Source organism: Leptidea sinapis, chromosome 13 (genome assembly GCF_905404315.1).
Source record: "Leptidea sinapis chromosome 13, ilLepSina1.1, whole genome shotgun sequence".
NCBI lineage: Eukaryota > Metazoa > Arthropoda > Insecta > Lepidoptera > Pieridae > Leptidea > Leptidea sinapis.
Genome location: NC_066277.1, coordinates 13,833,710 through 13,861,227, shown reverse-complemented (window position 1 = coordinate 13,861,227; position 27,518 = coordinate 13,833,710). Strand labels below are relative to the sequence as shown.

General features: G+C 35.2%; 3 protein-coding genes across 6 annotated transcripts in view; 1 reads left to right on the top strand and 2 right to left on the bottom strand.

The window, feature by feature from the left end:
* The window catches only part of LOC126967659 (UDP-glucose 4-epimerase), a 39,186-nt gene extending 36,257 nt beyond the window's left edge, over positions 1-2,929 (bottom strand). Inside the window, exon 1 of the mRNA XM_050812239.1 lies at positions 2,706-2,929. The gene's annotated coding sequence lies outside the window, so the exon portion shown is untranslated. The remainder of the gene's footprint in view (positions 1-2,705) is intronic.
* Positions 2,930-4,958: 2,029 nt separating this feature from the next.
* Positions 4,959-9,664, top strand: LOC126967672 (40S ribosomal protein S7). Of its 2 annotated transcripts, none has more exons than XM_050812256.1 (5): positions 4,959-5,118; positions 5,477-5,638; positions 5,974-6,158; positions 7,132-7,279; positions 9,548-9,664. In XM_050812256.1, exons 2-5 carry the CDS (start codon positions 5,477-5,479, stop codon positions 9,623-9,625), a joined length of 573 nt encoding a protein of 190 aa, XP_050668213.1. In that variant the 5' UTR covers positions 4,959-5,118; the 3' UTR covers positions 9,626-9,664. The 2 variants fall into 2 exon arrangements, with proteins under 2 accessions (XP_050668213.1, XP_050668214.1); XM_050812257.1 differs by having other exon boundaries at positions 5,109-5,242.
* Positions 9,665-11,792: 2,128 nt separating this feature from the next.
* Positions 11,793-27,518, bottom strand: part of LOC126967652 (peroxisomal membrane protein PEX13) — a 35,764-nt gene continuing 20,038 nt past the window's right edge. For 2 of the 3 annotated variants that reach the window (XM_050812229.1, XM_050812231.1), the window contains 2 exons: positions 20,898-21,063; positions 11,793-12,926 (listed from right to left, as the gene is read on the bottom strand). In XM_050812229.1, the coding sequence (XP_050668186.1) occupies positions 12,706-12,926; positions 20,898-21,063 (387 nt within the window). In that variant the 3' untranslated portion in view covers positions 11,793-12,705. Of the gene's footprint in view, positions 12,927-15,158; positions 15,844-20,897; positions 21,064-27,518 lie in introns of those variants that run through there. The other variant, XM_050812230.1, reaches the window with a different exon arrangement.

The window sequence follows — 27,518 nt, the reverse complement described above, 5'->3', positions numbered from 1 at the left end:
ATTAGCTACACAATGATATTGAGTTCAGTCGAAGTTAATTTTTATTATTTACTATTTTATCGTCAAGAAAATCTTTTAATGAGTAGTATGCTTTTTTTATTAAGTAAGATTTGAGTGACTTTTTAAAGTAGAATATATTGCGCTTAATATTGTCAGGTAACTTATTGTAAATTATTGGTCGCATGCAAAAGATGCTGTTTCGATACAACTCTGTTCTGGACTTCAAATGTCGTAATTTGTTGTTGTTTCGTTTCGAAATTAGGGTTTCATATTTATTGATATTATTCTTTACCATAACTGCTACTTCATAAATATATATTGATGGCATGCTAAGAATATTTAATTTAATAAAGCGAGGTTTACATGATTCGGTTGCTTTTAGTGAGCAGACAGATCTGACACATTTCTTTTGAGCTTTGAATACTTCATAAATCCCTGGAGCATTACCCCAGAATAGTAGTAGAATCTCATATCTCAGGGTGCTGTCTACATACACATGATATGCTGCTAACACCACAGTCATATCAACTACTTTCTTCAGCATATGTAGAGCAAATGAGAACCTATTTAGTTTTTTAATAACATAATCTATGTGTGTTCTCCATGAAATGATTGTGTTCAAGATGCCCAAGAATTTTGTGGACTTCTCTTCATTAATAGTGATTACCGTCATAATTTATATTAAATCCATAAGATTGTGTGTTTTTGTAAGCAAATTTCGTCATGCATGTTTTATTTAGATTGATTTTTAAATTATTATAATTTAACTACTCTATTAGTTCATTAAGCGAATTGTTTATGTAATTTTCATATCTAAATGGATTGTAGTCAATAAATATGGCAGTACTATCGTCTGCAAATAGGACCATTGGATCCTTAATAGTTTGAGGAAGGTCATTTATATAAATTAGAAAAAGCAGTGGTCCTAGAATACTGCCTTGGGGCACACCAAATGTTGTTTTCCGGGGGTCTGATAAATATTTCATTTTGGTTTTAGTTATGAGATTTATTTTAGTTATTTCAGTTGATTGTTGTCTCCCAGATAAATATGATTTAATTAAATTAAGAGCATTGTTTCTTATGCAATACATTTCTAATTTATTGATCAGTATTAAATGGTCAACATAGTCAAAAGCTCTGGTCATGTCCATAAATATTGGTGGCACTCTTTTTTTTATTTTCTAAACTAGTCATTACCATTTCCAAAGAAAATATAAATTGCTTCATTGATAGACTATACTTAGACTATAGATAGAATACTACAGCCTACTCGCTCCTTAGTCAAAATATTAAATGTTTCAAAGTAAGAATACATGTTTTTGTTTATAATTTTTTCAAAAACTTTTGATAAGATTGGAATCAAGGCGATAGGCCTGTAAAATTGCATATCCAGTTTGTCTTCTTTTTAAAAAATAGGTTTTACTATCGTAAGTTTCATTTTATCTGGGTATATACCATATTCGATACACTGATTCATAATGTAACTTAATACTGGGGCTATTATGGTAGCGACATATTTTATAACTGTTGTATTTAGATCATTGTACCTGTTACTGTTTGTGTTTTTTAATGACTTTATTGCACCCAGAATGTCATAGGAGCATGTTGGGTTAAAAAAAAGTGAGTTAGGTTGATGGTGTCTAGTGATGTATTTGGGGTTATCATTATAACCACTTTTTTTGCAATCATTGTTAATTTCATCTATAAAGAAATCATTGAATGCCTGCACTATCATTTGAGGATCAGTGACAATTTTTGATCCAATTCTAATGGCATCTATGTCTTCTCGAGAGATATTGTTCAAGGTACCATTTATTATATTCCAAGTGGCTTTTGTTTTGTTAGAGGAATTTTTTATTATATAGTTATTTTGAGACCTCTGTGTAAGTTTTATAATTGGTTTTAATCTTTTGGAATAAACCTTTAATTTAATTATATCTGATTTACATTTAGTTAATCTTGACATCCACAAAAGCTTCCTTTTAATTTTAGAGCAAGTTCTTATACCCCTGGAGAGCCATCTATGTCGCTTTGTAGAGGATATTTTTATTTTTACAATATTGAAACAAAAATTATGGAATAGTAGTAGTAGCAGTAAGAGGAGAACCTCTATATCTAGACACATAAATAATCTATAATTTTTATATAATTTTAAACAATAATATAAAACCTTTTTACCAATGCAAAAAAATAACTTTTGCAAAAGTGTGAGTTAGGTGACACTGGTTCCTAATATAATAATTTATATATCTAGACGTTCTCTTGCTTTTAGGCAACTGATAAAAACAGGCCATGAATATTTGTTTAGTGTGACAAGCTACATCTTACACTCGCAATTTGTATGACATATTGTGTTTGATCAAAATACAGGTTAAATCTAAACTCAATTTTTTTCGGCGTTTTCACAGCTGTTCTAGTCTACCTAGACATATAAATAATCTAAGACTGGTTCCTATACTAAGGATGTTAAGGCAACCTCCACTTGTGTTTTCTAATCTATGATTTGATCCAGTGTTCAAATCATGTCATCAAGAAAGCATGTAAGTGATCACTTACCCGGCAGGTTTCCGGCTAGTAATTGACCCTCCTTGATAATGGATGATTATCAGCTGTTCTTATCAGGTTAAAATTAAAATGGGAAAAATCCAACGTAATTTAGAATGTATGAACAATACTGTGTAACAATTAAATCGTTAAAAACTTACTTGGATAGCCCTCCCGTTGTGAAATAAAATAGGATGTTTATCTTGCCATATTAGCAAGTTTTTGATGAACTACAATCGTGTAAGTAATTTAATAATTATAAATTGGTAAACAATACATTTTCCAAGAAAACTGAATCACTGCCTAAGCAAATGAACACTACAAACTGTAATTTTAAATAATCTTTTTTACATTATTTATTAACAATAATTTACATTCTACAGTAAAACCTTAATTTTATTTACCTATTTATTTTTATGTTTACTGTTTAGTGTTTACTATTAATATTTTATTTTTGAATTATGGCTCGGCTACGGACACATTGCCATCTTTTTATTCAACTTCCAACTCTTGTTTATGACTCCGGAAACAGAACACTGTATGGCATAGGTGACCGATTAATAAAAAAAATTAACAACTGACTTCAAAAACCCTATTCCAAAACAATAGATATAATGTGCACTAAAAAGTATAAAAATAATTGCGTATTTTTATACAATCTAATTATTTAATCTAATTCTAGTTAGTAGTTAGTTGGAGTACTCCAAAAATAACAATAATCGTAACTAGAATTAGATTAATTAATTAGATAGTATAAAAATACGTATGGTGCGATATTGAGTTATTCGTTAATCGTTAATTTAAGACTTTTATGGTTTTCTCATGGATGACATAGTCAGATCTGGACCAATTACAATGGGACCACACGGGAATCACCAGCTTTCAAATAAAAAAAGAATTATCAAAATCGGTTCACCCAGTCGAAAGTTTTGAGGGAACAAACATAAAATAAAACATACCGACGAATTTTTCCTTTTTTGAAGTCGGTTAAAAATACCATCTTGGAAATCCAAGCCAGCGTTGAGGCTTATTATCTGCAACCGATAACATTTTAATGATAGGCCAAGCTATAGCTCAGTCATATAATAGAGGCCAAAATTAAAAAGAAGCAGAATAAGAAGAGGGAGGCCTACATGAGTGATGCACGTCGTGAGCTGGAGCAGATCTATATGGGACATCACTATCAGTACCCAGCCACCTGAACGTAACAGATGTAACATCACTATCAGTAACCATAGATGATCGCTGATATAAAAGAAGCCAAAGATATTATTAAATAATATTATGGGTGAATTAATAAAGCTACGAGTTAATAGGTCGCTAATAACATATGTACAAGTGGTGTCACGTAAGTCTAGCACTGACCGTTATTGCGTAGAAGTCACCGAGAGCTTGATGCTGAAGCTTAAGCCATCATCATTCATCCCCTAGTAACGGGGTCTCGCACAGGCTTGTAGTCAACGGATACTTTCAGTAATCAATACTGCATATCAGGCAGCTCATACATTATCAAAAATTATCCATGTACTTCTCCAGTGCGTTAACAGAATAGGGACGTCCCAGGTCCATGGGAGGAGACTAAAGGCTTTTCGATGTGGGAGGGTCATCCATCGACTGTTAGCACGAATAGGCTAGTCTCCACTGAATTAGAGTAATACTGGCATGCATTTTTTGTACGTAGACGCAGGCAACTACACAATCAAAATATGTCAAATTTATTTTCATTATTCTCTGTAGGGTAGGTAAAACAGGTTGGTGACTTTGTAATAAAAATATACAAATAACTATGTTATTATTGAAGTGAAACTTTTATTACACCGTCTCAAACTTTTTCGTCTGTGTGTTGCATGTCGCGTGACGGTCGGCCTTTAGTTCGCAGCAGCTGACCGTGTAGTGTATAGACTATTGAATGAAACCCTTATAAAATATTGTTTTCAGTTTTTAAATATATGTATACAATCCAAATAATTGTTAAGTATTATGTATGTCGTACTCTCCCTGTTTAAAAATATTGATTGAAAAGTATTGGGAATCAGTTACCCCGTGTTAACTGTATATCTATATATAAGTACATGAAAAAGAATAATTGAAAGTATTCAAATTTCATCATTTTTAATCCTTTTCAATCAATATTTTTAACTAGGGCTAAGACAGAGTTCAATAAAAATATTAGTTGGAGACTTAGTCTACTTTGATTAATTCCCAATATCATTCCAATTGATAAAGCAATTTTTATACCCTTAATGGAATATTATTTCAAAAATTATTAGTTGAATGTCTATAATGTGAAAAATAGTTTCACTTTTACCGTTGTGTCATAAAACCACACAATCCTTTTTTATATTTTACTGATCAGCTTCAGTTTTTTATTAAAACGTTTAGTTACATTATAACTATGATAATTGATTTTCTTATTTCGAGTTCAAGTTAACTTGTTTTTTTTTACAAAACTTAACAAAACCATTACAAAATAAGGTACTCATGTCAGAAAACGAGTAAAATACTCTACGCTTTCTGCCTTTTGGCAACCCTATAAATTTTTTCCGTCTCTTTTACTCCCGCTCATACTTCAAGGTGGTTATATTTTACGATTTATTCACTTAAAATAGGAATAAATCCACATTTTCGCTTAATATTTTAAAATTATATTTATATTTTAACAAATAATCTATTTGATTCCATTTAATTTTCCATTAGGGTAAAGATTATATTGATATTTATTGATACCGTATACTTGGCTCTTTACATCCAACGTTGTTTTGTTTTATTCTAGTGTTTATTGTGTTAAAATAACAGTGAATTACATTGAAATTTAGAATCTGAAACAGCTCTTACCTAAAGTTTTTTTCTTCTAAAGTGTATAATTGTTTGAGAGTGGAAAAAAATATTCTAACCTCAAAAATGGTGCCTAAAATCAGTGATTGGTTTTCAGATGAGTACGAAAATTATCAAGCCCGGTGCTGTAGAGCCCGATCAGTTTGAGACATCGATCTCGCAAGCCCTGGTAGAGTTGGAAACTAACTCCGACTTGAAGGCTCAATTGAGGGAGTTATATATTACAAAGGCAAAAGAAATTGAACTGCACAACAAAAAAGTGAGTAATCTAACAAATAAATAATTAAGAGTAATCTACTTCAATGAAATATTTCTATGACTCTACTCTAGCAATTGTCATATATGTAGAATACATTAAATTCCATTTTTATTAAACATATTGTAACTTAGATTAATAAACTTTCATAAAAATTCATTTATTACCATATTCAATTAAAATATTTTTGTATATATTATTTAAATTAATACTTACTATAATCGATATATTCATGAAGTAATGGGTGAAAGCATAGAAAAGGCTCTAAATTTAGTTAATATACTATTACATTTATTCATTAAGTTTTTGATTTCTAACACAATTAACTTCATTTCCAGTCAATAATCATCTATGTGCCGATGCCTAAGCTGAAGCAGTTCCAGAAGATCCAAATCCGTTTGGTAAGAGAATTGGAGAAGAAATTCAGTGGAAAGCATGTTGTGTTCATTGGTGACAGAAAGATCCTGCCCAAACCTAGCCACAAGACCCGTGTTGCAAACAAACAAAAGAGGCCTAGATCTAGGTAACATTTTATTTTAATTGATAGCTAGAACTATGAAAGAAATCTTCTAAATTAGGTTTTGGATTAAAGATATAAAGGATTCATTTGAGTTAGAAGTGGGTAAGTTTATGATATAATATGTCATTAAATTTTAGTTTGTTAAAATTGTAATTTTCATACAATGAGGAATTTCCTATAAGAAGTATAGTATCTATTGAGAAATTTATTTTTAGTATGTTTTAACAAATAATTTATTAATGATTGTATGAAATTAAGTGATATTAAATACTTAACTTTTATTAACTTATTGTGATAGGGTATATAGCTCCTGTGATTATTCCAAATGTGTTGTGAAGGCATTGACAGGAGTAATCCACAATGGGAGGCTTGGCACTTGATGACAGCTAGTCTGAGAGGACCTTCTGTTTAAGTTTAAATAATGAGACAATGTCTTGTCTTATGATCTAGCAAGACTTTTGGGCTTTACAAAAATTCTGCATCTAGTGAATTTCTTGCTTGTCTCACTTTTTCTCAATAAATAAGATTGTTTATCGTAGTTTAATGTATACAAAAGATTTTGTATCTCTTCTGTTGACAGATGAAGAGTTCCTTATGAGAATATAGTCCTAGGTCATGCTTTTCATAAAATGTTAAGTTCTAGGAACTTATCACTTTCTCTGTCTGTATGTGTCTGTGTATCACTACATTACACCATCTCCCTCTCTTGGCCTCTTCAATCACAAAAAGCCTTTTACCAGTGTTGAAATTATTATGCTTAGATTGACTTCACTTTACATAACTTTTTACAGAATGATATAGTTTTCTGTGTAACAACCTCTGAGTTGAGATTCTTTCTGTTCTTCTGTTATGTTTCAGATTTATTACAGATACCTAATTTAAAATCTTGTATCCTGCAATCAAGCCTCATTAATTGTTAAGTTCCCAGTTTAAATTGGTTAACTATTTTCCACTTATGAAAATTTGCTTTTTCCAGAACTCTTACCTCAGTTTATGATGCAATCCTAGAGGACCTTGTGTTTCCAGCTGAGATTGTTGGCAAGCGCATTAGGATAAAATTAGATGGATCACAACTGATCAAGGTTCATTTGGACAAGAATCAACAGACAACCATTGAACACAAGGTAAAATATATTTTTTTAATTATAATGTTACATAAAAAGCTATTGTGGTATCCCTTTGACAGCAAAAAGTGTGTGTAGAATCTATAAAAATTTTAATGAGCCCATAGGAACACAGTATTCTACACTGACTGCTCTCTAGTTTTTGAGAATGCTCCATGTGAGTAAAATCACATAATATATCACATCTAGATACCTAAATTTTTTAAATGGAAAAGGAGGAGGAACACGCTTATTGGTCATCTGGTGTTAAGTGATCACCGCCACATTCTCTTGCACATCAGGGGAATCACGGGAGTGTTGATGGCCTTTATAGAAAATGTACACACTTTTTTAAGGTAGCCATGTAATGTCCTTCTGGAATCACTGCATGATGAAGGTCATTCTACAGCTTTGTAGTATTTGGAAGAAAGTTCCTTCAAAACCATGGTGTGGAGGACCCCCTAACATCCAGATGTCTCTAACTGTAAAACAAAAGTATTTTTCATTCATAATAATCATTTAATTTGTTTCTGACAAACGATCTGCTCAGATTAGTGCTTAAAGCTAATATTAGTATTGTTAGTTCTGCAGTGTTATTGATACCCCTTGCGGGTTTCTTCAACTTTTTCTTCCCTCCATATCCTGGCCAGCTTTTATCCATTTGTTGCCAGCAACTGAGATGATTTCATCTACTTAATAACATATCCTTAGTCTGGCTTTTTTTCCTTTTGCCCTTAGGCAAAACTTGATGTATTTTGTTTAGTATTTGATTGCTCCTTTCTAATTGCATATGGACATGATCTTGAGATCATATTTGCTATAACATTTCCAGGCTGACTGTCAACTGTATATATATGTTTTTTAAATTGTTTTCTTTTATATACTTCCTTTCCTACTTCTTTATGGTCAAAAATATTCTTCAAGATATTATCTTGATTTTGAGTTCTGTTGACTTCATTTTAATTCTTGTATGCACTCAATTAGATCAGTTTTACTACATACATATTCTTGTGTCGTTGCTCAACCAAACAACTGCTCACACCACAACCCGCTATCCAGACTCCCGCCCTCCTGAATCCCGCAGTACAATATTCGCGCACTTGTGTGTATTCAATTTTAAGTGATCTTCTACAATAGTTAGTCATGATTTTAGTTTTTGTGCTTATCTTAAGCCCATCATTTTGACAGTCTGAGTTCAGGCTCCTTAGTATTGATTTATTTCTGTAGCTGATTCTTCAATTAAAATAATGTTATCTGTTAGCCTCTTATTTCGGTACTCAATGACTTTGTTGTTTTCAGTTTATAGCTATGTATATACATAGTTATATAATTAAGGAGATAGTTGCGGTCTCACTCCTCTGCCAATTGTAAATTCTTCTCCATTTCTTTCTAGTTTGACTCCACTGACTATTTGAATAGAGATATTGATGTACAATAGAACGTCAATTAGTCAATTATAGGAATGTTGCTCAACTGAACGACCACTTATCTGAAGTACTACAACCTACACCCGACCTGAGCAGCCCACTCTGCCGCACTACAGTGTTTGCACACTTGTCGCAACCTGTTGATTTGTTAATTTTATTTTACTTTATTTGACAAACCAACAATTTTCATGCAAAGATGTAAAAATATCAACAAGGACATTTAAAACTAAAAGACACATACCAAAAATACCAATAACTGGCATGTACAAAAGATTTAGAGACACAGATTATCTGAAGGAGTGTAATAAAAAATAATAGCAATTTCTACAAATTAGCTCCCTCACGCAGGGAGCCAATGACATTACGATGAATGACACAGGTTGACTTGGAATTAAATAAATTTTGTTGCTGATTATTTTTGTTTTTGATATTAATTGTACTCTTATATCATTTGCAAGACCCAAGTAATCACTAGTCAATAAACAAAATTAAGTATTATAATTAAAAATTCCTAGACATAAACGAGTTGTCCTTTTTATGAAGGTTAAATACGAAATTAATTGGATGTAGTTCCATTTTTTCAGTCCGTTAATGTGAATCATGTGACCAGTTTTGTGTTCTTAACTCAATATCGACATGATTGTGGTTTGGAACGTTTTTCTGGAATAAGTCCAATTAACAGTTAGAGAATGACGAATGCAACCAAGATATCCAAATGAATACCAAGTTAGTAAGTCCACCACTATGGATATAAAAACAAAAGACGATCCCATCTTATGTATATTATTCTTGCCTGTATTATAGGCAAAATTCGATTATCAGAAAATACTAGTTTGTGTTACAATAAATGTTTTATTTCCAGGTGGACACTTTCCAGTCGGTATACAAGAAGCTTACGGGGCGTGAAGTTACTTTTGAATTCCCCGAACCATACTTGTAAACTTAGAATATGACTTTACAATAAACCTAAAAAAAATAACATTTTTCTTATTTATAATTTTCGATGCCTTAAAATGTTTATTCACTTCGCTATTTAAGTCCGCATGACAGCGGATAAAGAGTTTTCAATACTAATAAGTTGTAAACCAAATGTGTTTAGAAATTATCAAGGCCTGTAAGAATCTTTTTTGGGCTTACAATATGAGTTTGGACACTATTAAAGCACTTGTGAGCAACACATTTGAATTATCTGAAAGTCAAAAAAAATGGATTATGATTAATAGGCTGGCGCGTAAAGATTTGATTTTTATTGATTTTTCTATCTAATTTTATTAACATGTCTTTACTGATAGTTTGTCAGTGTGGGTCCTGACTAATTTAGATCGATAAACTGTGAGTAAAGCTGTGTTAATAAATAAAGTTATTGTTTAATGAAAGTTTTAATAATTTATAAGCCCAACTGCGCCAGGAGTGTTTTTCGAGATTATGTACCTATTTATGTATAATTGTTCTATGGTCTGAACGCCTCGAAGGATTTTCTAAGCTTGAAAGGTTAGATTCGTATTTACTGTACGAGTGACAGTGGGTATATAAATTATAAAAAACAAATAATGTGCAAATTTATGGCGCCAAATTCAAATGAATGGCACGGTCCGCAGCTTGAACGGCTCGTGGGCTTAGTAGCTTTGAAGGTATCGTTAGATTCGTATTAATTGTGTAAAAGTGAGACCTGGTATAAATTTTGAATCACAACAACATAAGCTGAGAATACCTCCACGCGGTGAAGGCGGTACCAGTTTGCTAGTACCTGGCTAAAACTTCAATAATTAAAAAACGGTAAGATAAAGATTCATTTTATCCTTTTCTTAAGTGAGGGCTAGGATATATGTATTTTGCGGCAGTGGTCGCTGAATATGTATCATGAAATTTTGCACTGTTCACTTCATTTTTGTCATTTTGTATGGGTCGTGTACTACTATACTATCTACGTATGTTTTCCGATTATTTACTTAAAAAAAGCTTTAGACTAGAAAAATATTAAAAATGAAAAAAATTAAGTGAACAGTTCTCCACATACAAAAAAATACAAATGAAATCCATTCTAAGAGCATTGAAGAATATAACAACACGTAAATGAAGGTATTCAAAAAATTATTAAACAATGAATCTTCTACCACATATATCACGAGGAGAGCTCTGAGGAGTTCAGGTTGATACCAGCAGCAAAATTCCATCACCGGTTACCACGACAAAATTTGAAACTCCATCCGCATCAAGTTGACGTCTGGCATTCAACAAGCACGCGTTTTGAGAAGAACTTCTTGTATCGCACAGAGACTGGAATCAATTACTGGCTGCAGTTTTTCCGAACCGTTCGGGGACCTTCCCCGACTCGTATCGGTAAGCATAGAGCATACTCCCATCTTAATGCGACACTAAATGCTAGCGACCTTAAGCGATATGATTTCACGGATGCACAAAAAAGTACAAGCTATATAAATACCTTTTCTGAGAATAGTACTAAACAAATGCGTCATGCCGATAAAAAACTTGCTTAACTGCAATGAAAAGTGGTAGTTCAAAACAGCTCTGGAGTGTTAACTTATAACCCACAGCAAACATTAGAAACCTACAAATAAGCCTTAAGGGTATGTGTTATATGATAAAATAGTGTTCATAGCTCCAAATGGTGTAATTTCACTAATAAACTTGTCTAAAAAATACCTTGTTTGCGTGTTTTCTGCTTACCATTCGGCTTAAAGGCCGGCAACGTATCATTTGACACCTGTTTTGCGGATGTCATAGACCTCACCACCTCTCATCTAAACTCTAACTTACCCCCAAGCCGCGCCTAAAGAAGTTTTACTTCAAAAACCTACTTATAATCAAGAATCACCAATAATGTCAAACGGTGTTGTAAATAATAAAATCAACAAGTTGTTCACGAACGTCACAGTTAGTTTTCAAAATACTTTATACTCAATCTTAAATCAGTTTGACATAATACCTATCCATTTTTATTACTTGCGAATTTCGAAGTGCCCAAGGAACTTAGAACCATGACAGCGAAGCTCGCTAGTAGACAGGCCCAATTCCTCCCGTCACCACTGTTGAGTCGTCAATTATAAAGTAATGGAGGTGTAACATAATAAGATAAAAATGCTATAATTTTAAATAATGCATATATTATAATATTTTCACATTCAGTCCATTCCATTTTACGCAGTTTCCACACGAACCTTATGCTAAAGAGTAAAAAATACAGCATAAAGCAAGAAATGCAAGAAAATATAATAATTAAATAACCAATGCATGGATAAAATTATATTCAGTAGGTATTAACCGTTAACGAAACACGATATACTGAACTAGTTACTATTTTGTGCATGTTTTGTTTTGTAGAATCGACGTAATGAGTACTGACGTACGTACGTAAAAATTCAATATCGCAATTAAACTTTTATAAATCCCGTTTCACTAATTTTAAACTTGCATATTCGATTATGTTTTTAAATTATATGAATAATAATTTAAGATACATAATCGAATATTTTATTTTCATTCTTAAATTTAATTTGCATTTCTTTCATCTGCTAGGTAAACATTGTATTTCTAAATATTTATAGAAGTTTACTAGGAGTCATATTATTTGACTCCAGTACCTATATAAATTTCAACGGGGCAGACATCTTATTAGTTGTTTAACCTCCCCACTTAAGCTTAAAAAAAACATTATTAAGAATAAGTACTTATTACCCGTTTTACATATAGGTACTTAGCCAAAGGAAAAATATATTAACCAAGTGTTTTGAGTTTTCTTTAGTGTTGATTCCACTAATATTTACTGCCACGAAACAGTCTCGTGCCAGAGTTTGGCGAATCAACATCTGAGGATGCCTCGTCTAGAGGCGAAACACGTGTCGAATTGTTTGAAGACAAATATTGGCGGACTTAACATTAAAGAAAACTCAAAACATTTGGATAATTATAGATTTCCGCAATTGAGTTTCCAATATTTCAGCTTTATCATATTCTTTTCTTTGTCGTGCTAACATCTTCATCTTCCGGCTTTTAGGTATCCTATTCGATAACGTTTAAGTGATTCAAGGGCACGAAACCCACGCGCTGTCGGTCCGCAGTCCCCACTCGCCAATAGGAGTTCCACAACTCTCCCTGTAAATGCTGAGGAGCCAAGGTTATTACTTGATTAGCGTGGAAAGAGATCTCGTGTGGTGACGAAGCTTCAAAATCGTATAATGCGACGGCACGCAATGGGTTCTGCCACGAGTTCGGGTCGTCTACTGAAATGAAAGAAAAATTATATTTTACCACAAATTTCATGTTTATTTACATAATATACTTATGCTACACTAAGAAACACTGAAAGTAAATAAAATTTAGGTTGCAATTTAGGTTTTGAAAGTTGATTTCTAAACGTATGATAGAATATAAATAAACATCTTTAGCAAAAAGTGTGTTGTGCTATGTTATCCTGTGCATGATATTATTAAAGCCATGTTTGGTTTTAGAGAATCCAACTGCAAATGATCTATAGTTGCACATTCCAGAGCCAAAACGAAGAACGGCAAAATTGATTTCACTTTAAATAAGCGAGCAGTCCATAAAGCTGATACTATGGCTGGTCCATGCGTCAACTCGTGAACGAGTGCTGCTTGTGGTGCCAGGTTGACCTGTAACAGTTAATTAAACATTGCATTTGTTGGATGCAATTACTAATAATGACAATAATCACGACTATCATATTTATTTATTTATTTATTAAGGCTTACCAACTAGATACATAATTTTACATATACGAAAAGTTAAACATTAATAAGAGTTACTATTTACATATCCAAATTAAAGGTATGCACATCGTTACTAAACTAAAAAACTAATGCTAAGAACAAATTAGAAAAATAACAATAATGAATTTACTACTAATACTAATACTACATAGTTACTAATCTATATTTAAGCCTTTTAATGACAAGGACACCTGTTTTTTATAAAAGTTAATATTTGAAAATACATCGATGTTATTATCTAATTTAAATATTTTATTATCACTTATACATATGAGTTGAATGGGAGAGTTTAATCCGTAGTTATTTCTATAAAATTTAATAAATATTGGGGAATAAGTACCTATTCGACAATTAAATGACGGTACACAAATGCCAATATTTTGAAGAATATCTGGACAGTCTTAGGTTGTTTATGAGTTTATAAAGAAAAATCAACTGGGCCGCCTTTCTACGCATTTCCAGGGAATCAATTTCAAGATTAACTATATTCACGAAGCATCCTTACACAAACAATGAATTCAAGCTCTAAAGGTTGATGTATCCAATTTACGATAATTTATTTTTACACAGTTAATTCTTTATTACTTTTTATGAAATAATTTATATTAAATAATATAACATTAAGACGATAAACATATATTGGATGCAGCACCTTATAAACAATATTTTTATGTATATTACAGCTATTAAAATTATTGTTCGCCATCGTCATTGTAAAATACTCTATATGATTGAATAGAGTGGCCTTTTCACGAGCTTCTTTATAATTTCCTCGATATGGTAATTGTAAGGATAGTTTACTGTCCAGGGTAACGCCAAGGTCTCTTAATTAAATTAAACAAACGTGAGTCAAGAGGACTGTTTATACTTTTGAAAAGTGGAAGATCGTCAGCGAAAACAGAATTTGGAATGACGTATATTAGGAACTAAATTGTTAATGAAAATTAAGATAGTATCGGGCCCAGATGGGTACCTTGGGGTACACTACATAGGCTGCACTAAAAGTATCGGGAATTGAATATTTCCACTGTTCCTGACATATTAAAATATTTTTAATTGAAAACTCCTTGGTTTTAAAAATCGAATACCATTTATTTATTTAAAAAAAGATTCTCGATCTTGTCAAACTTGTGCAGTCGCTGAGAAAATGGAATTGACTCTAGAAAAATCAAGAGCGATGATTTATTATGACTTTCGAAGTGGTTTAACACAAAAACAGTGTGTTGACCGGATGATTTCTGCATTTGGTGATGAAGCCCCATCCAAAACCACAATTTATCGCTGGTTTGCTGAATTTCAACGTGGACGTGTCAAGCTCAGTGATGATCCCCGTCAAGGTCATCCAAAAACTGCAGTCACCAAAGATGCTATGCTGATTGAGGAAAATCGACATGTGACATACCGCGAAATTCAAGCAACTTGAGACATTGGCATGAGTCAAATACAAATAATCTTGCATGAACAATTAAGTGTAAAAAGTTGATTTCCCGATGGATACCACATTTGCTCTGTGAAGAGCAAAAAGCGGCTCGCGTTACTTGCTGCGTCAGAACTCTTGAAAGATTCCACGCAGGATCCTTAAATGCTGTATACAACATCTTATCAGGTGACGAATCCTGAAACAAAAAACCAGTCACGAGTTTGGGTGTTCGAAATTGAGTTAAAGCCAACAAAAATTGTTCGTTCACGGAGTGTTGCAAAAAAAATTGTGGCCACGTTTGTCTCCAAAACCGGCCATGTTGCGACTATTCCTCTTGAGGGACAAAAGAGTTTTTAGAGCAAGAAAACAGAATTATTGGACCATCCGCCGTACAGCCCCGACCTAAGCCCTAATGATTTCTATACTTTCCCTAAAATAAAGAATAAATTGCGTGGTCAGAGATTTTCATCACCTGAAGAAACTGTGGACGCCTACAAAACGGCCATTTTGGAGACCCCAACTTCCGAATGGAATGGTTGCTTCAATGATTGGTTCCATCGTATGGAAAAATGTGTCAATTTTCGCGGAGAATACTTCGAAAAGCAATAAATAAATTTTTAAATAGTAATGTTGTGTCACCTCCTTGATTCCCGAAACTTTCAGTGCCGCCCTCGTAGAAGTAACTGCAAATGGCTTAGCTATCAACGCCACACACTACATTTAGACCAAATCAGGACCTACCACTTTAATACGAACCATTTCAAGACTCTGCCATGGAGACTTAAATTATACAGTAGTTTGCGTATTAACAGGTAGTGATTGACCAGTACCTAATTTTCAAAGGCTTTACATAGAGCGGTATAGACAGCATATACTTGCAAACCTTTGTCAAGTACCGCGAAATTTTGTGACGTAAAACATGCCAAGTTTCTTGCAGTAAGCATATTTTGGGGCGAAAACCATGGTGCTCGGGGATAAATAGTGGTTGAGCTGTAAGCACACGAAAAATATATAATAATAATAACAAACACGTCAAATGAGATTGGCCTGTGTTAACACAATAGGACAGAAAGTGGATTTTTTTTTATGGAATAGGAGGACAAACGAGCGTACGGGTCACCTGGTGTTAAGTCATCACCGCCACCCACATTCTCTTGCAACACCAGGGGAATCACAAGAGCGTTGCCGGCTTTTAAGGAAGGTGTACGCGCTTTTTTTGAAGGGTCCTATGTCGTATCGTCCCGGAAACACCGCACAAGGAAGCTCATTCCACAGCGTTGTAGTACGCGGAAGAAAGCTCCTTGAAAACCGCACTGTGGAGGACCGCCACACATCCAGATGGTTGGGATGATATCCTAACTTGTGGCGTGTCGTGCGAAGGTGGAATTCGGCGGCAGGAATCAGGTTAAACAGCTCTTCGGACAACTCCCCGTGGTAAATGCGGTAGAAGACACACAATGAAGCGACGTCTCTACGCAACGCCAAGTGATTCAGCCGTTCGCAGAGCACTGGGTCCCCGATAATTCGAGCTGCTCTGCGTTGCACGCGGTCAAATGGATCGAGCTGATACTGGGGTACGCCAGACCAGAGATGACAGCAATACTCCATGTGTGGCCGGACCTGCGCTTTGTAGAGCGCTAGAATGTGGGCCGGCTTTAAGTATTGCCGTGCTATCTATTGGTGACGCCCAGCTTCTTCGAAGCCAATTTGGCTTTGCTCTCCAGATAGCCACGAAATTGGCAATCGCTCGAGATTTCGAGACCCAGTATTCCGATACTAGGAGAGGCTTTAAGGGAAGTGTTGTCGAAGAGCGGTGATACGACATATGGGGTTTTGGGGGGTAAACGCGCAAACTTGAGTCTTCTGGGGGGTAAATTGGACAAGGTTCAATTTACCCCATTCCGCGACCTTCTCGAGAGAGGACTCGATAGAAGACACAAGTTTCTCCCACTGGTTCCTGGTCCCACGATTTCCCGAGAGAGACCTGCATGGCCCGTGTATACGGCATCACCAGTGCTGTCGTATGCATAGCAATGTATGTTGGAGGTGTCCAACATATCATTGATATGCAGCAGAAACAGCGTAGGAGATAGCACACAGCCTTGGGGCACTCCAGCATTCACGGGCTTCGGGTTCGAGCAATATCCGTCGACAGCGACCTGTATGCTGCGCCCAGTGAAGAAGCTGGAGGTCCACTTGCACAAGCTCTCGGGAAGCCCAAATGATGGAAGTTTTGAAAGGAGCGCCTTGTGCCATACACGATCAAAGGCCTTCGCTATATCCAGGCTAACTGCCAGGCCTTCCCTCTTGCTTTCAATAGCCGCCGCTCATCTATGTGTTAGGTATACCAGAAGATCTCCTGCCGACCGACCATGGCGTAAGCCGTGCTGTCGGTCGTTGATCAACTGGTGACCTTCTACATATACCAAGAGCTGGCGGCTGATTATGCTCTCCATGATTTTGGAGAGCAGGGAGGTAATAGCAATAGGCCTGTAGTTTGCCGGATACGAATTGTCTCCTTTTTTTGGATCGGATGGACAAGGGCTGACTTCCATGAGTCAGGGGCTACGCCTTTGGAATAAGAGCGCCGGAATAAACGCGTTAGCACCGGCGTCAACTCAGGGGCACACGTTCTAAGCACGATTGGAGAAATGCCATCCGGCCCGCTCGACTTCCTGACGTCTAACGAAAACAGAACTCGCCTAACAGTTTTCTGTCTGAACTGTACTTCAGGCATAGAGCTCTGACACCGCGGAATGGTCGGCGGTGTTTTTCCGTTGTCGTCAAGAGTCGAGTTGGAGGCAAAAAGAGCGCAAAGAAGATCAGCTTTCTCTTTTGCCGTATGGGCCAGGGTGTCATTTCTCATGTGCAACGGCGGCATGGACGGCTGGTTGAAGTTACCAAGTGTAGCTGTCGACAACGACCAGGACTTGCGTGTTCCGGTCGGGTAACTGGAAAGCTGATCGCCGATTTTGACGACGTGCTTCGATTTCGCACGGGCGATTTGCCGTTTAAAAAATCTGGAGGCACGGTTATATTTCCTCTTAAGAACTTTGCAGTTCAGATCCTTTGTGCCCAGCACCGCAAACCAAGTTCGATACGCCTGTTTTTTGCAGTCAGATGCTGCTTTAACTGACGCATCGAACCAGGGTTATGATCTGCCCCCGGTTGGTACTACAGAGCTTTTTATAAAAATATCCATGCCCTGTAGTATCACATCGGCTACTGCAACGACGCGGGCACTTGGATCATCAGAAGGGAAACAACCTTGCCCCAAGGGTAGGATGCAAAAAAGGAACGCATCCTATCCCAATCTGCTGACTTGTAGTGCCAAACGCGGCGGGTCGCTGGCGGTCTGCAACGTTGGCGTCAGATAGGCACTACACTCCTGACCAGGCAATTCAAATTCAAATATTTTTATTCAAAATAGGATGTGAAATCACTTATTGAAAGTCAAAAAAAACTACCACCCATTCCAAAGTGAATGCCTCAGGCCTGAGAAGAATGGGCGCAACAAACTCAGCGAGCTTTTTTTTTCATCAAAAATATGTTTTACAATTAAAGTAACATTTACAAAGTAACATTGTACAATTAAACTTATTATTTAATAGCCTGAGGGCGGTCCATTCCCAATCTGTGGCATCATTAAGAAAGTCATTTATGTTATAGTAACCTTTACCACACAAACGTTTTTTAACAATTCTTTTGAATAACGTAACACCTTTGTTTTGAACATTTTCTGGGATCTTGTTGTAAAAGCATATACACACCCCACAAAAGACTTACTAACTCGACTAAGCCGAGTAGTAGGCATCATCAGTTTATGTCTGTTCCTGGTGTTAACATTATGGCTATGACAGTTTCTGGCAAATTCACTTATGTGCCCTATGAACATACATTACATTATCAAGAATATATTGAGAAGCAACAGTCAAGATGTTAATTTCTTTGAATTTTGCTCTCAATGATTCTCTAGGACCTAGGTTATAAATAGCGCGAATAGCCCTCTTCTGCAGCACAAATATTGTATTAATATCAGCAGCGTTGCCCCATAGCAATATACCATAGGACATAATACTATGGAAATAACTAAAGTATACTAGTCGCGCCGTATCTATGTCAGTTAATTGTCTAATTTTTTTAACCGCGTATGCTGCAGTCTGTTCGCCAATCCTTCAATATGGGGGCCCCATTGTAATTTGGAATCTAGAGTTATGCCAAGAAATATAGCAGATTCCACCGGTTCTATCACCTCTCCGTTTAACAAAACATTTGCATTTACATTTTTGACATTTGGTACGGTAAATTTAATGAATTTAGTTTTCTTGCTATTTAACAATAGGTTATTAGCGCTAAACCAGTACACGATGTCAGATAAAATATCGTTCACTTCGTCATTCGTCATACATAGCTTGGTTTCTTTTCACTTTGAAAATCAGTGAACTGTCGTCCGCAAACAATACTACCTTATGTTTTTTCTCTATAAGATTAGGAAGATCATTTATATAGATAAGGAAGAGGAACGGTCCAAGAATAGACCCTTGTGATACCCCCATACTGAGAGGAGTCCCAGGAGATCTCCAGCCATTCACGTCGACCCTCTGAATTCTATTGTTTAGATATGAAGTCAGAAGATCGAGCGAAGTTCCTTTTATGCCATAGTGGTATAGCTTCCTGACCAGCGTTGAATGTTGAACACAATCAAAAGCCTTAGATAAATCACAGAAGATGCCAAGTGCATTCTGCGATTCCTCCCAGGCATCAAAAATATTCTTGATCAGCTCAACACCTGCATCCGTTGTTGAACGTCCCCTAGTAAAGAAAAATTGTTTCAATGGTCGGACGTTCCGAGAGGGGCGTCGACAAAGACCTGATAACCATCGGGATGTGTAGTCAGCAGAAGATCTAATAAGCACATCCGGGAGCCGCGTTGGCGACTCAACCAATTGGGACAGACCATACGCCAATGCAAAATTATGCACAGACCGCCCTGCGTAGTCTGTGCATGTGCAATTCCCTTGATAATTGGGGTGCCGTGGTGCTACTGACTCTTTTGTCCTCGGTCATGCGCGGTTCTGTGCCCTCCCCAGAATATCTCCGGCTCCGGTAGAGCCGGTACCCTCCTGGGGTAATTTCTTTTTCAAGACCGCTCTCATATTTTGTTGGGGTGAGGGGGGGGGGAGGGATGGCCTATGGTCCTCGACACTAACCTATGCGAAATATAGCGGCACTAGGCCGCTACTTCATGCCGGTATTCTGTGGGAGTGTAGTAATTAACCAGGACGAGTCTGGCCCGATTATGCTGGTATTATAAGACGGCAGCGTGACTCTCCCACTTATATAAAGCCCTTAGTCGCCTCTTACGATACCCATGGGCCTGGGACTCCCCTATTCTCTTTACGCCCCGGGGAAAGTACAGGGCAAATAATGGATATTTACACTTTACTTTTAAAACTTTTAAAATTAAATTACCTAGTTAAATATCACATATTTCATAAAAAGTAATAAAGAATAAAATGAACCTATAAGTCTAGGATGGAACGAGACCCGGCCCACGACGCCGTCGTCGCAACCAATATCTTCTTAGTGAGCATGACGAAATGTGTAAATGCATGATAAATACAAAATCACAAAAATAATGCTCACAAAGCAAGCCCACAAAACGATTTTATATATAAATTACATTATAATGCATTACTGGGGATTATGTAAACCAAAAGAACATACGAGTATATTCATGTTACATTGATAAGATTATACCTTACATTATTTAAATATCTAGATAGACTGTGATAAATATGAAAACGTTTTTATTTTCCTCGTAGGTGTAGTAAAAAGTGCTATGTATCACTTTACATTGTGATTCCACTGGCAAGCTGAATTGAGACCTTCGCCTTCGACTTGTGTCTACAAATTGCACCCTCATTACGTTTCGTTAATTTTAACCCCTTGGTCAACAATGTGTTATTGTCCTTGAGACCTTGATCTCAGTTACTGCTATATAGCTCCACATCGCTCAGAAAACTCAATATAGTGTAACTTACTTATTTCCTGTTTTCTGTTAGAAATGAAGTTCCTTATCTTGATGAGAATGAAAGGAGTCGCCGCAGCTACGCTGTAGAACAGCATTATCGGCCAGCTTGAGCCCTTGGCCTTCTGCTCAGGGCTGGCTGTACCAGACTGAGTCGCAGCCACGGCTTCCGCCCAGTCCTACAGAAAAAAAACTAAGTTAACACAGTGGAAAGTGTTTTCAATATAAGTTTCACCGAAACATTAAATAAGATTTTAAAATAGGCGTGAAGTTGGCGACATTGTTTGCTTCTTCCCGGCTTGGCAAGACAAGATGTAATGAAAATTGAGGCTAAGTGTATTCGGAGACGCAGGTGACGCTAACAGCACAGTACCTACAGATTTAGCAGGCAGCGCAGGCGAGGTGGACATAGGCTACGAGCGTATGCGAAGCAGCAAGACATTTTTGCGTTGTCTAGTACATAGAATAAACGTGTTCAAGTTGACGAGTAAGGCCACGACGTCAGCGAGACCCATTATATAACTCTTTCAATTACTTTTTTGAACGCAACAAATTCAATTAAATGATATGTAATTGCAACAAAATTAAGTACTATCTGGAAAAACATGTGCACAAAGTTCAATTAGCGGTAAAAACCTGCACTAATCACGCAGATATTTGTACGGGTGATACGTGACGCAGAGCAGGACAGACGAATGTCTGCGTGGTACGTGTTTACGCCGCAGCATAGCATATAGCTCTTAGTACGCACATTTATTACAGAATCTGCTCTGCCCTGCGCTGCGTGGACCTGCGTCGTCTGCGTCTCAGCATACGCTTCTAAAGACCTCAAGAGGTGTTTGATCTCATAAACTGCTAAAGTTAGCTGAAATTTTGACAGTGTATTATTTTGCCTTTTAAACAAGAAAATATAAAACTAAGATGAAATATGTCAAAATGACCGCCACAGATATTAAAAAAGTTTCTTTTACAAAAGTACCTACGTATATCGTCTCTAAAGGTTACTAGCCTTTGAAATGAAGTGACATTTGTATTGCGTCGAATACAGTACTATAGAAGAAAGCTCATGACACTAAGCTTATGACACTTTTTGGGACTGTTTTATCTCCAGTAAGGATGCTTCGTGAACAAGATGGTTATGATTACTGTCATACTTAATTAGTAATCACATCCAACAAATACCGAGTTGAGGCATGGACCAGCCACCACTCTCTTCGCACAAATTTGAGGAAAGGACCCAGCACACGACGCAACCGCGTGTTTTAGCAAACGCATGATAACAACAAAATTACAAAAATAGTGCTCACAAAGCAAGCCCACAAAACGATCCTACATAATGCAATTACAGTAGATTTAATAACAAACAAAAGAATATTTATTTATGTTTAAGATTATACAATTTTAACATGAAAAATTATTATTATATAGTGGACCACAAGCACCTGTTTTCGATACTTATTTATCCTTCATAATATATTCTTTAATTGTATAGTAGGCCATTTAAATAAGACGTTTCCTTATATATATTTTTTAATGGATTTAGAAATGTTATTATTATTAGGAAATTTAATCAAGAACTGCACAGTGAGACATACAAATAAAGAAACCGACGTAAAAAAAAAAACGGTTCCAAAACAATAGATATGATATGTAGGTACTAAATAGTATAAAAATAATAACATATTTAAAGTTACAAACCTACCTTGGCTGACACAGACTCTAAAAATAACAATAATCATAACTAGATCAAGATTAATTAATTTGATTGTATATTATATTTATACTTTTTAGTGCTTACTATATTTATTGTTTTGGAATAGTTTTTTATAAGTCGGTTATTTTTTTGTTATTTTTCACCAACTAATTCGTCTGAATATTTATAGACCTACTAAATTTTACAATGCAGCAATGAATGTAAGCACATTGCAATTTGATTATAGACAGTTTGAAATTCACACTGATACCTTTCTGTATGTCCTTAAGGAGTTCCATTGATTATTATATTTATCTACGATAATTACTTGACCATAACGACATTAAAGTAGGTGACTCAAATATCCGGATAGCATATTAGAGATTCGGCTGAATATCGTTAATTTGCTCGTAAGAATTGAATAGTTCCGTAACTTTGCCATGGATCCCATAGTATGGCTTATACCCTTGAGGCTTGAACTACATCCTTTCCAATAAAAAAAAGAATAATCTTAATCGCATTGAGAACGTCCTCATTGTTTCAAGTCAGTTAAAAATGTGTTTTTTAAATTACAGAGTCTCGTTTTTGGAATAACAATTATGTATTTAAGTATGCTTATTATTAATCTAAATGAATTCTATTGTAACAATACATAGATATGTGGTTAAAATTATGTCTACGGGATTCTAAGTTTCAAAGGTACCCCATTTAATATACACTGTTTTTTTTAACAAGGACAGGCTTATTTTATCTAAATTCTATAATTGTCTTTCAATATAATTTAATCATAAAGTGCCTTGTGCGAAAAGAACAATCTAACATTCGTTCGAGGCTACAAATGGCAAGCCTTGTGCGGTGTTTCTTTACGACATGGGTACCTTCAAAAAAAGCACTTACACTTTCCTTTAAGGCCGGCAACGGTGTTGTCCTCTGGTGTTGTGGGCGGCGGTAATCATTTAACACCAGGTGACCCGTACGCTCGTTTGTCCTCCTTTTCCATAAAAAAAGCCATTAATGTAGACGAGGAACAAAAAAGGTTCGAGGATTGAACCTTGAGACACGCCCATCCGCTTCAGCTCTTGATGAATGTTCGTTCGTTCGTTCAACTAGATAAGTAGGAAGTATTAAGATCAAGTGTTAGCTTTCTTTACCATAATAATTGAGTTTACGGATAAGAGTAGAATGATCTACGCAATCAAGTTTTTTCAAAACATCACAGAATATTCCCACAACGTTATCTGATTTCTCCCAAGCATTATATATGTGTCGAATCAACGCCATACCGGTATCAGGGAAATGGTTTAACAATTGATTTACTTTTTCAAAAATTTTACTAATTGTAGGTAGAACAATAACAGTCCTAAGTTTACTGTATTTAAGATAATGTGGAAAAATTCTAGTATCGGAACATTTATTGAATATTAAACATTGTAGAGCATTATATTTTTTGAATATGTTTGCTATGATAGCCGAAGACGTTAAGAAGTTAATTCAAATATTAATATTTGATCAGAATAATTAATATTCGAATTCAATACAAATTCAAATATTTTTGTTCAAAACCGGATATAAAATCACTTATTGAGAGTCAACAACTACTACCCATTCCAAAAGGTATGCCTCAGACCTGAAAAGAATGGGCGCAACAAACTACAGGCTTCGTTTTTTTTTTTAATTTGGTAACAATGTAAAATCGTACAATAAAGTTAATTATTTAATAGCCTGAGGGTAGTCGCTGAATTCCCAATCAGCGGTATCATTAAGAAAGTCATATGTTATAGTAACCTTTACCACACAAACGTTTTTTAACAATTCTTTTGAATTTCGTAATACATTTGTTTTAAACATTATCTGGGAGCTTGTTGTAAAAGCATATACAACGCCCCACAAAAGGCTTACTAACTCGACTAAGCCGAGTAGTAGGCATTATAAGTTTATGTTTATTCCTGGTGTTAGCATTATGGTTGACATATATGACAGTTTCTAGCAAATTCACTTAGGTGCCTATGTACATACATAACATTACCAAGAATATATTGCGAGGCAACAGTCAAGATGTTTATTTCTTTAAGTTTTCTCTCAATGATTCTGACCTAGATTATAAATAGCACGAATAGCCCTCTTCTGCAGCACAAAGATGGTATTAGCGTCAACATTGCCCCATAGCAATATACCATAGGACACGACACTATGAAAATAATTAAACTAGTCGCGCCGTATCTGCGTCGGTTAATTGTCTAATCTTTTTAACCGCGTATGCTGCAGAACTAAGTCTATTAGCCAATCCTTCAATATGGGGGCACCATAGTAATTTGGAATCCAGAGTAATGCCAAGAAATATAGCGGATTCCACCGGTGTTATCACCTCTCCATTTAACAAAACACTCGCATTCACATTTTGTACGGTAAATTGTATATATATTCTTGCTATTAATTAACATTAGCTTATTAGCGCTAAACCAGTACACGATGTCAGGTCATGAAGTGTAACCCGCAAACAATACTACCATCTTTTAAGCTATTGCATAGCTTCTATCGCGGGCCTTGAGCGTGGAGACCGAATCCAGAAATTCCGTAACGAAAATAACCTAACACCCCCCACTCCGACCGGCACAGCGGTGATACTTTTTAGTTTTGCCATCTATCGATGTATAGCAGATTTTTTAATGACTTTTTTGAAATATCACGCTTGTCTCTTTAGTTCAGCAACTCGCCTCTAGGTGGCATTGGTTGCATCGGCGTTACTGCGCATGCGTAATCCCCCTCTTCACCCCGCAATCGTGGTAGCCCACATGCTCATATTTTTCTTTGGTAGTTCCTGTATAATTTGTGTACAAAGTGTTTTAAATATGAATAAACAAAGTGCATTTATTAATGAAGAAAGTCACGAAAAAATAGTGAAAGAAAATGAGTGAGTACTCTATATACATACATTTTATTATTATTATCATCAGAAATGCAGTATTATTTTTTGTTTTGTTAATTTATATATAATAGTGCCATAAAGATAAAAAAAAATTGATATTAAAAGTAGCCCTCTTTTATATATACACACACACGTATAGTTTAAATTCTCAATATGTATGTATATATACATATATGTGTAAATTCATTCTTCATTAGTAATGTCGCGCAGAGAAAGTATATTATATCAACATAAATGTACATCGCGCGAAATTAGATGATCAAACTCTTAATATCGTTATTTTTGTTCAAATCTAATACCTTTAAACGAGCAATTCTTGTATATTTATTTATTTGTTTGTTTATATATACCAGCTATCTCGGAAACGGCTCTAACGATTTTCATGAAAATTTATATTTAGATAAAGTTTAGTGTTTCAAGTTTATCTACATAGGTGTTTTTCCCGGGAAAACGGAATTTCCCAAGAAAAAGATTAAAAACCGGGATATAAATGCTTACTTACTAGATGTATATAGATATTTCGCCACGGTTATTACATTTGCCGTGGAACTGCGGTTATAACGTATGCTTTTTGTGCAGAAGGTCCCAGGTTCAAGCCTGGATACCTATCTCGATTTTTTTTATCACTTTTTTTTTAAATTTCTATTACTATGACAATCATTTAAATTTAGTTTTACTTGTCCGGTTTGCTGTCTGTAATCAAATCTTGCAAGTTAAATTTTACTCACTTCCCGTTTGCTTTATTTTAGATTAATTTTATCAAAAATAACCTCATTAACTTCTCATTTATTTAATAAAAGAAAATAAATTGTTTTCTTATCGGTCACCACGCTCAAAAAGTGTAACTTGAATTAATATCAAAGGAAAAAAAAAATACTGCATAAATAAAATATTATAATTGCATAAGTTGATAAAAATGCTATGCAATAGCTTTACCGCGGCAGTCGCCGAGTGCCACACGTCTTTTTTTTTTCTATAAGGTTAGGAAGATCATTTATGTAGATATGGAAGAGGAATGGTCCAAGAACAGACCCTTGTGGTACCCCCATACCAGCAGATCTCCTGCTATCACGTCAACCTTCTGAATATAATACAAAAGTAGTAAGTTTTTGTATATTATAAGCTAATAAAGTAACTTAACTTATAATTCAGTAGACAATGAATTAATATAAATAATATTAATGTGTCACATTCACATCAAGTCAAGTCAGGTTATACATTAGAGAATTTAATTTAAATATTTTATTGTTTTCTCACTGGTCAAATCTGCAGAAACACTTCGATTTCATAAATATTTATGTTGCAAAAACATGTTTCATTATTTCAGCAGAAAACGGCAATTTTATATTTTAACCTATAATATTTCCTTAAACCGAAGATGTAAAGTTTAATTTAAGCTTGCAATAAACAAACAAAGAGGGCCACATAATGGTTATTGACCAGCACCTACCCATACAACCCGGCAACACAGCTTGTTGCACGTCATACGTAGATTAATGTCACTTATCAAGAAGGGGATGATGGTATGTCTCTCAATGGAGATTCCAGAACTTCAATTATATATTATAAATCAAATCTAGATGATGAAGGTGACAATTTGTAATGTTTTGCCCCTTCATTACGATAATTGTCGGTGACGTTTTAGTTTAGTTATGGATTTGTGTGATTGTATGATATTTTCCGGTTCTCGTCACTTGTCAATTCATTGCTAACTTCTGAAAAGTTTCAGTAAAATAATATCACAACATCCAAAGCTTCAACCAATTGACTACAAATATTTTACTGCCTGTTTTTTTTGATAAAATATATCTCAAAAAAAAAACAAACATATATTTCAGCATTGTTTATGTTTTAAAAGGCAATATATAAGTGAGTGCAGGTGTAATCTCTGATTAAAAAGGCTATTATTTTATTAATACATATATTTAAATTTTCAGTCCATTCCATATTATGCAGATTACATACAGAGCGACTGTCTCAAACCAAAACCTAGTAGAAACAACTTTTTTTTCGTC

Coding starts and splice junctions, on each gene's coding strand:
- LOC126967672 (XM_050812256.1), top strand. CDS start 5,477: ATGAGTACGAAAATTATCAAGCCCGGTGCTGTAGAGCCCGATCAGTTT. Junction 5,639..5,973: donor TTGAACTGCACAACAAAAAA/GTGAGTAATCTA, acceptor CTTCATTTCCAG/TCAATAATCATCTATGTGCC. Junction 6,159..7,131: donor CAAAAGAGGCCTAGATCTAG/GTAACATTTTAT, acceptor TGCTTTTTCCAG/AACTCTTACCTCAGTTTATG.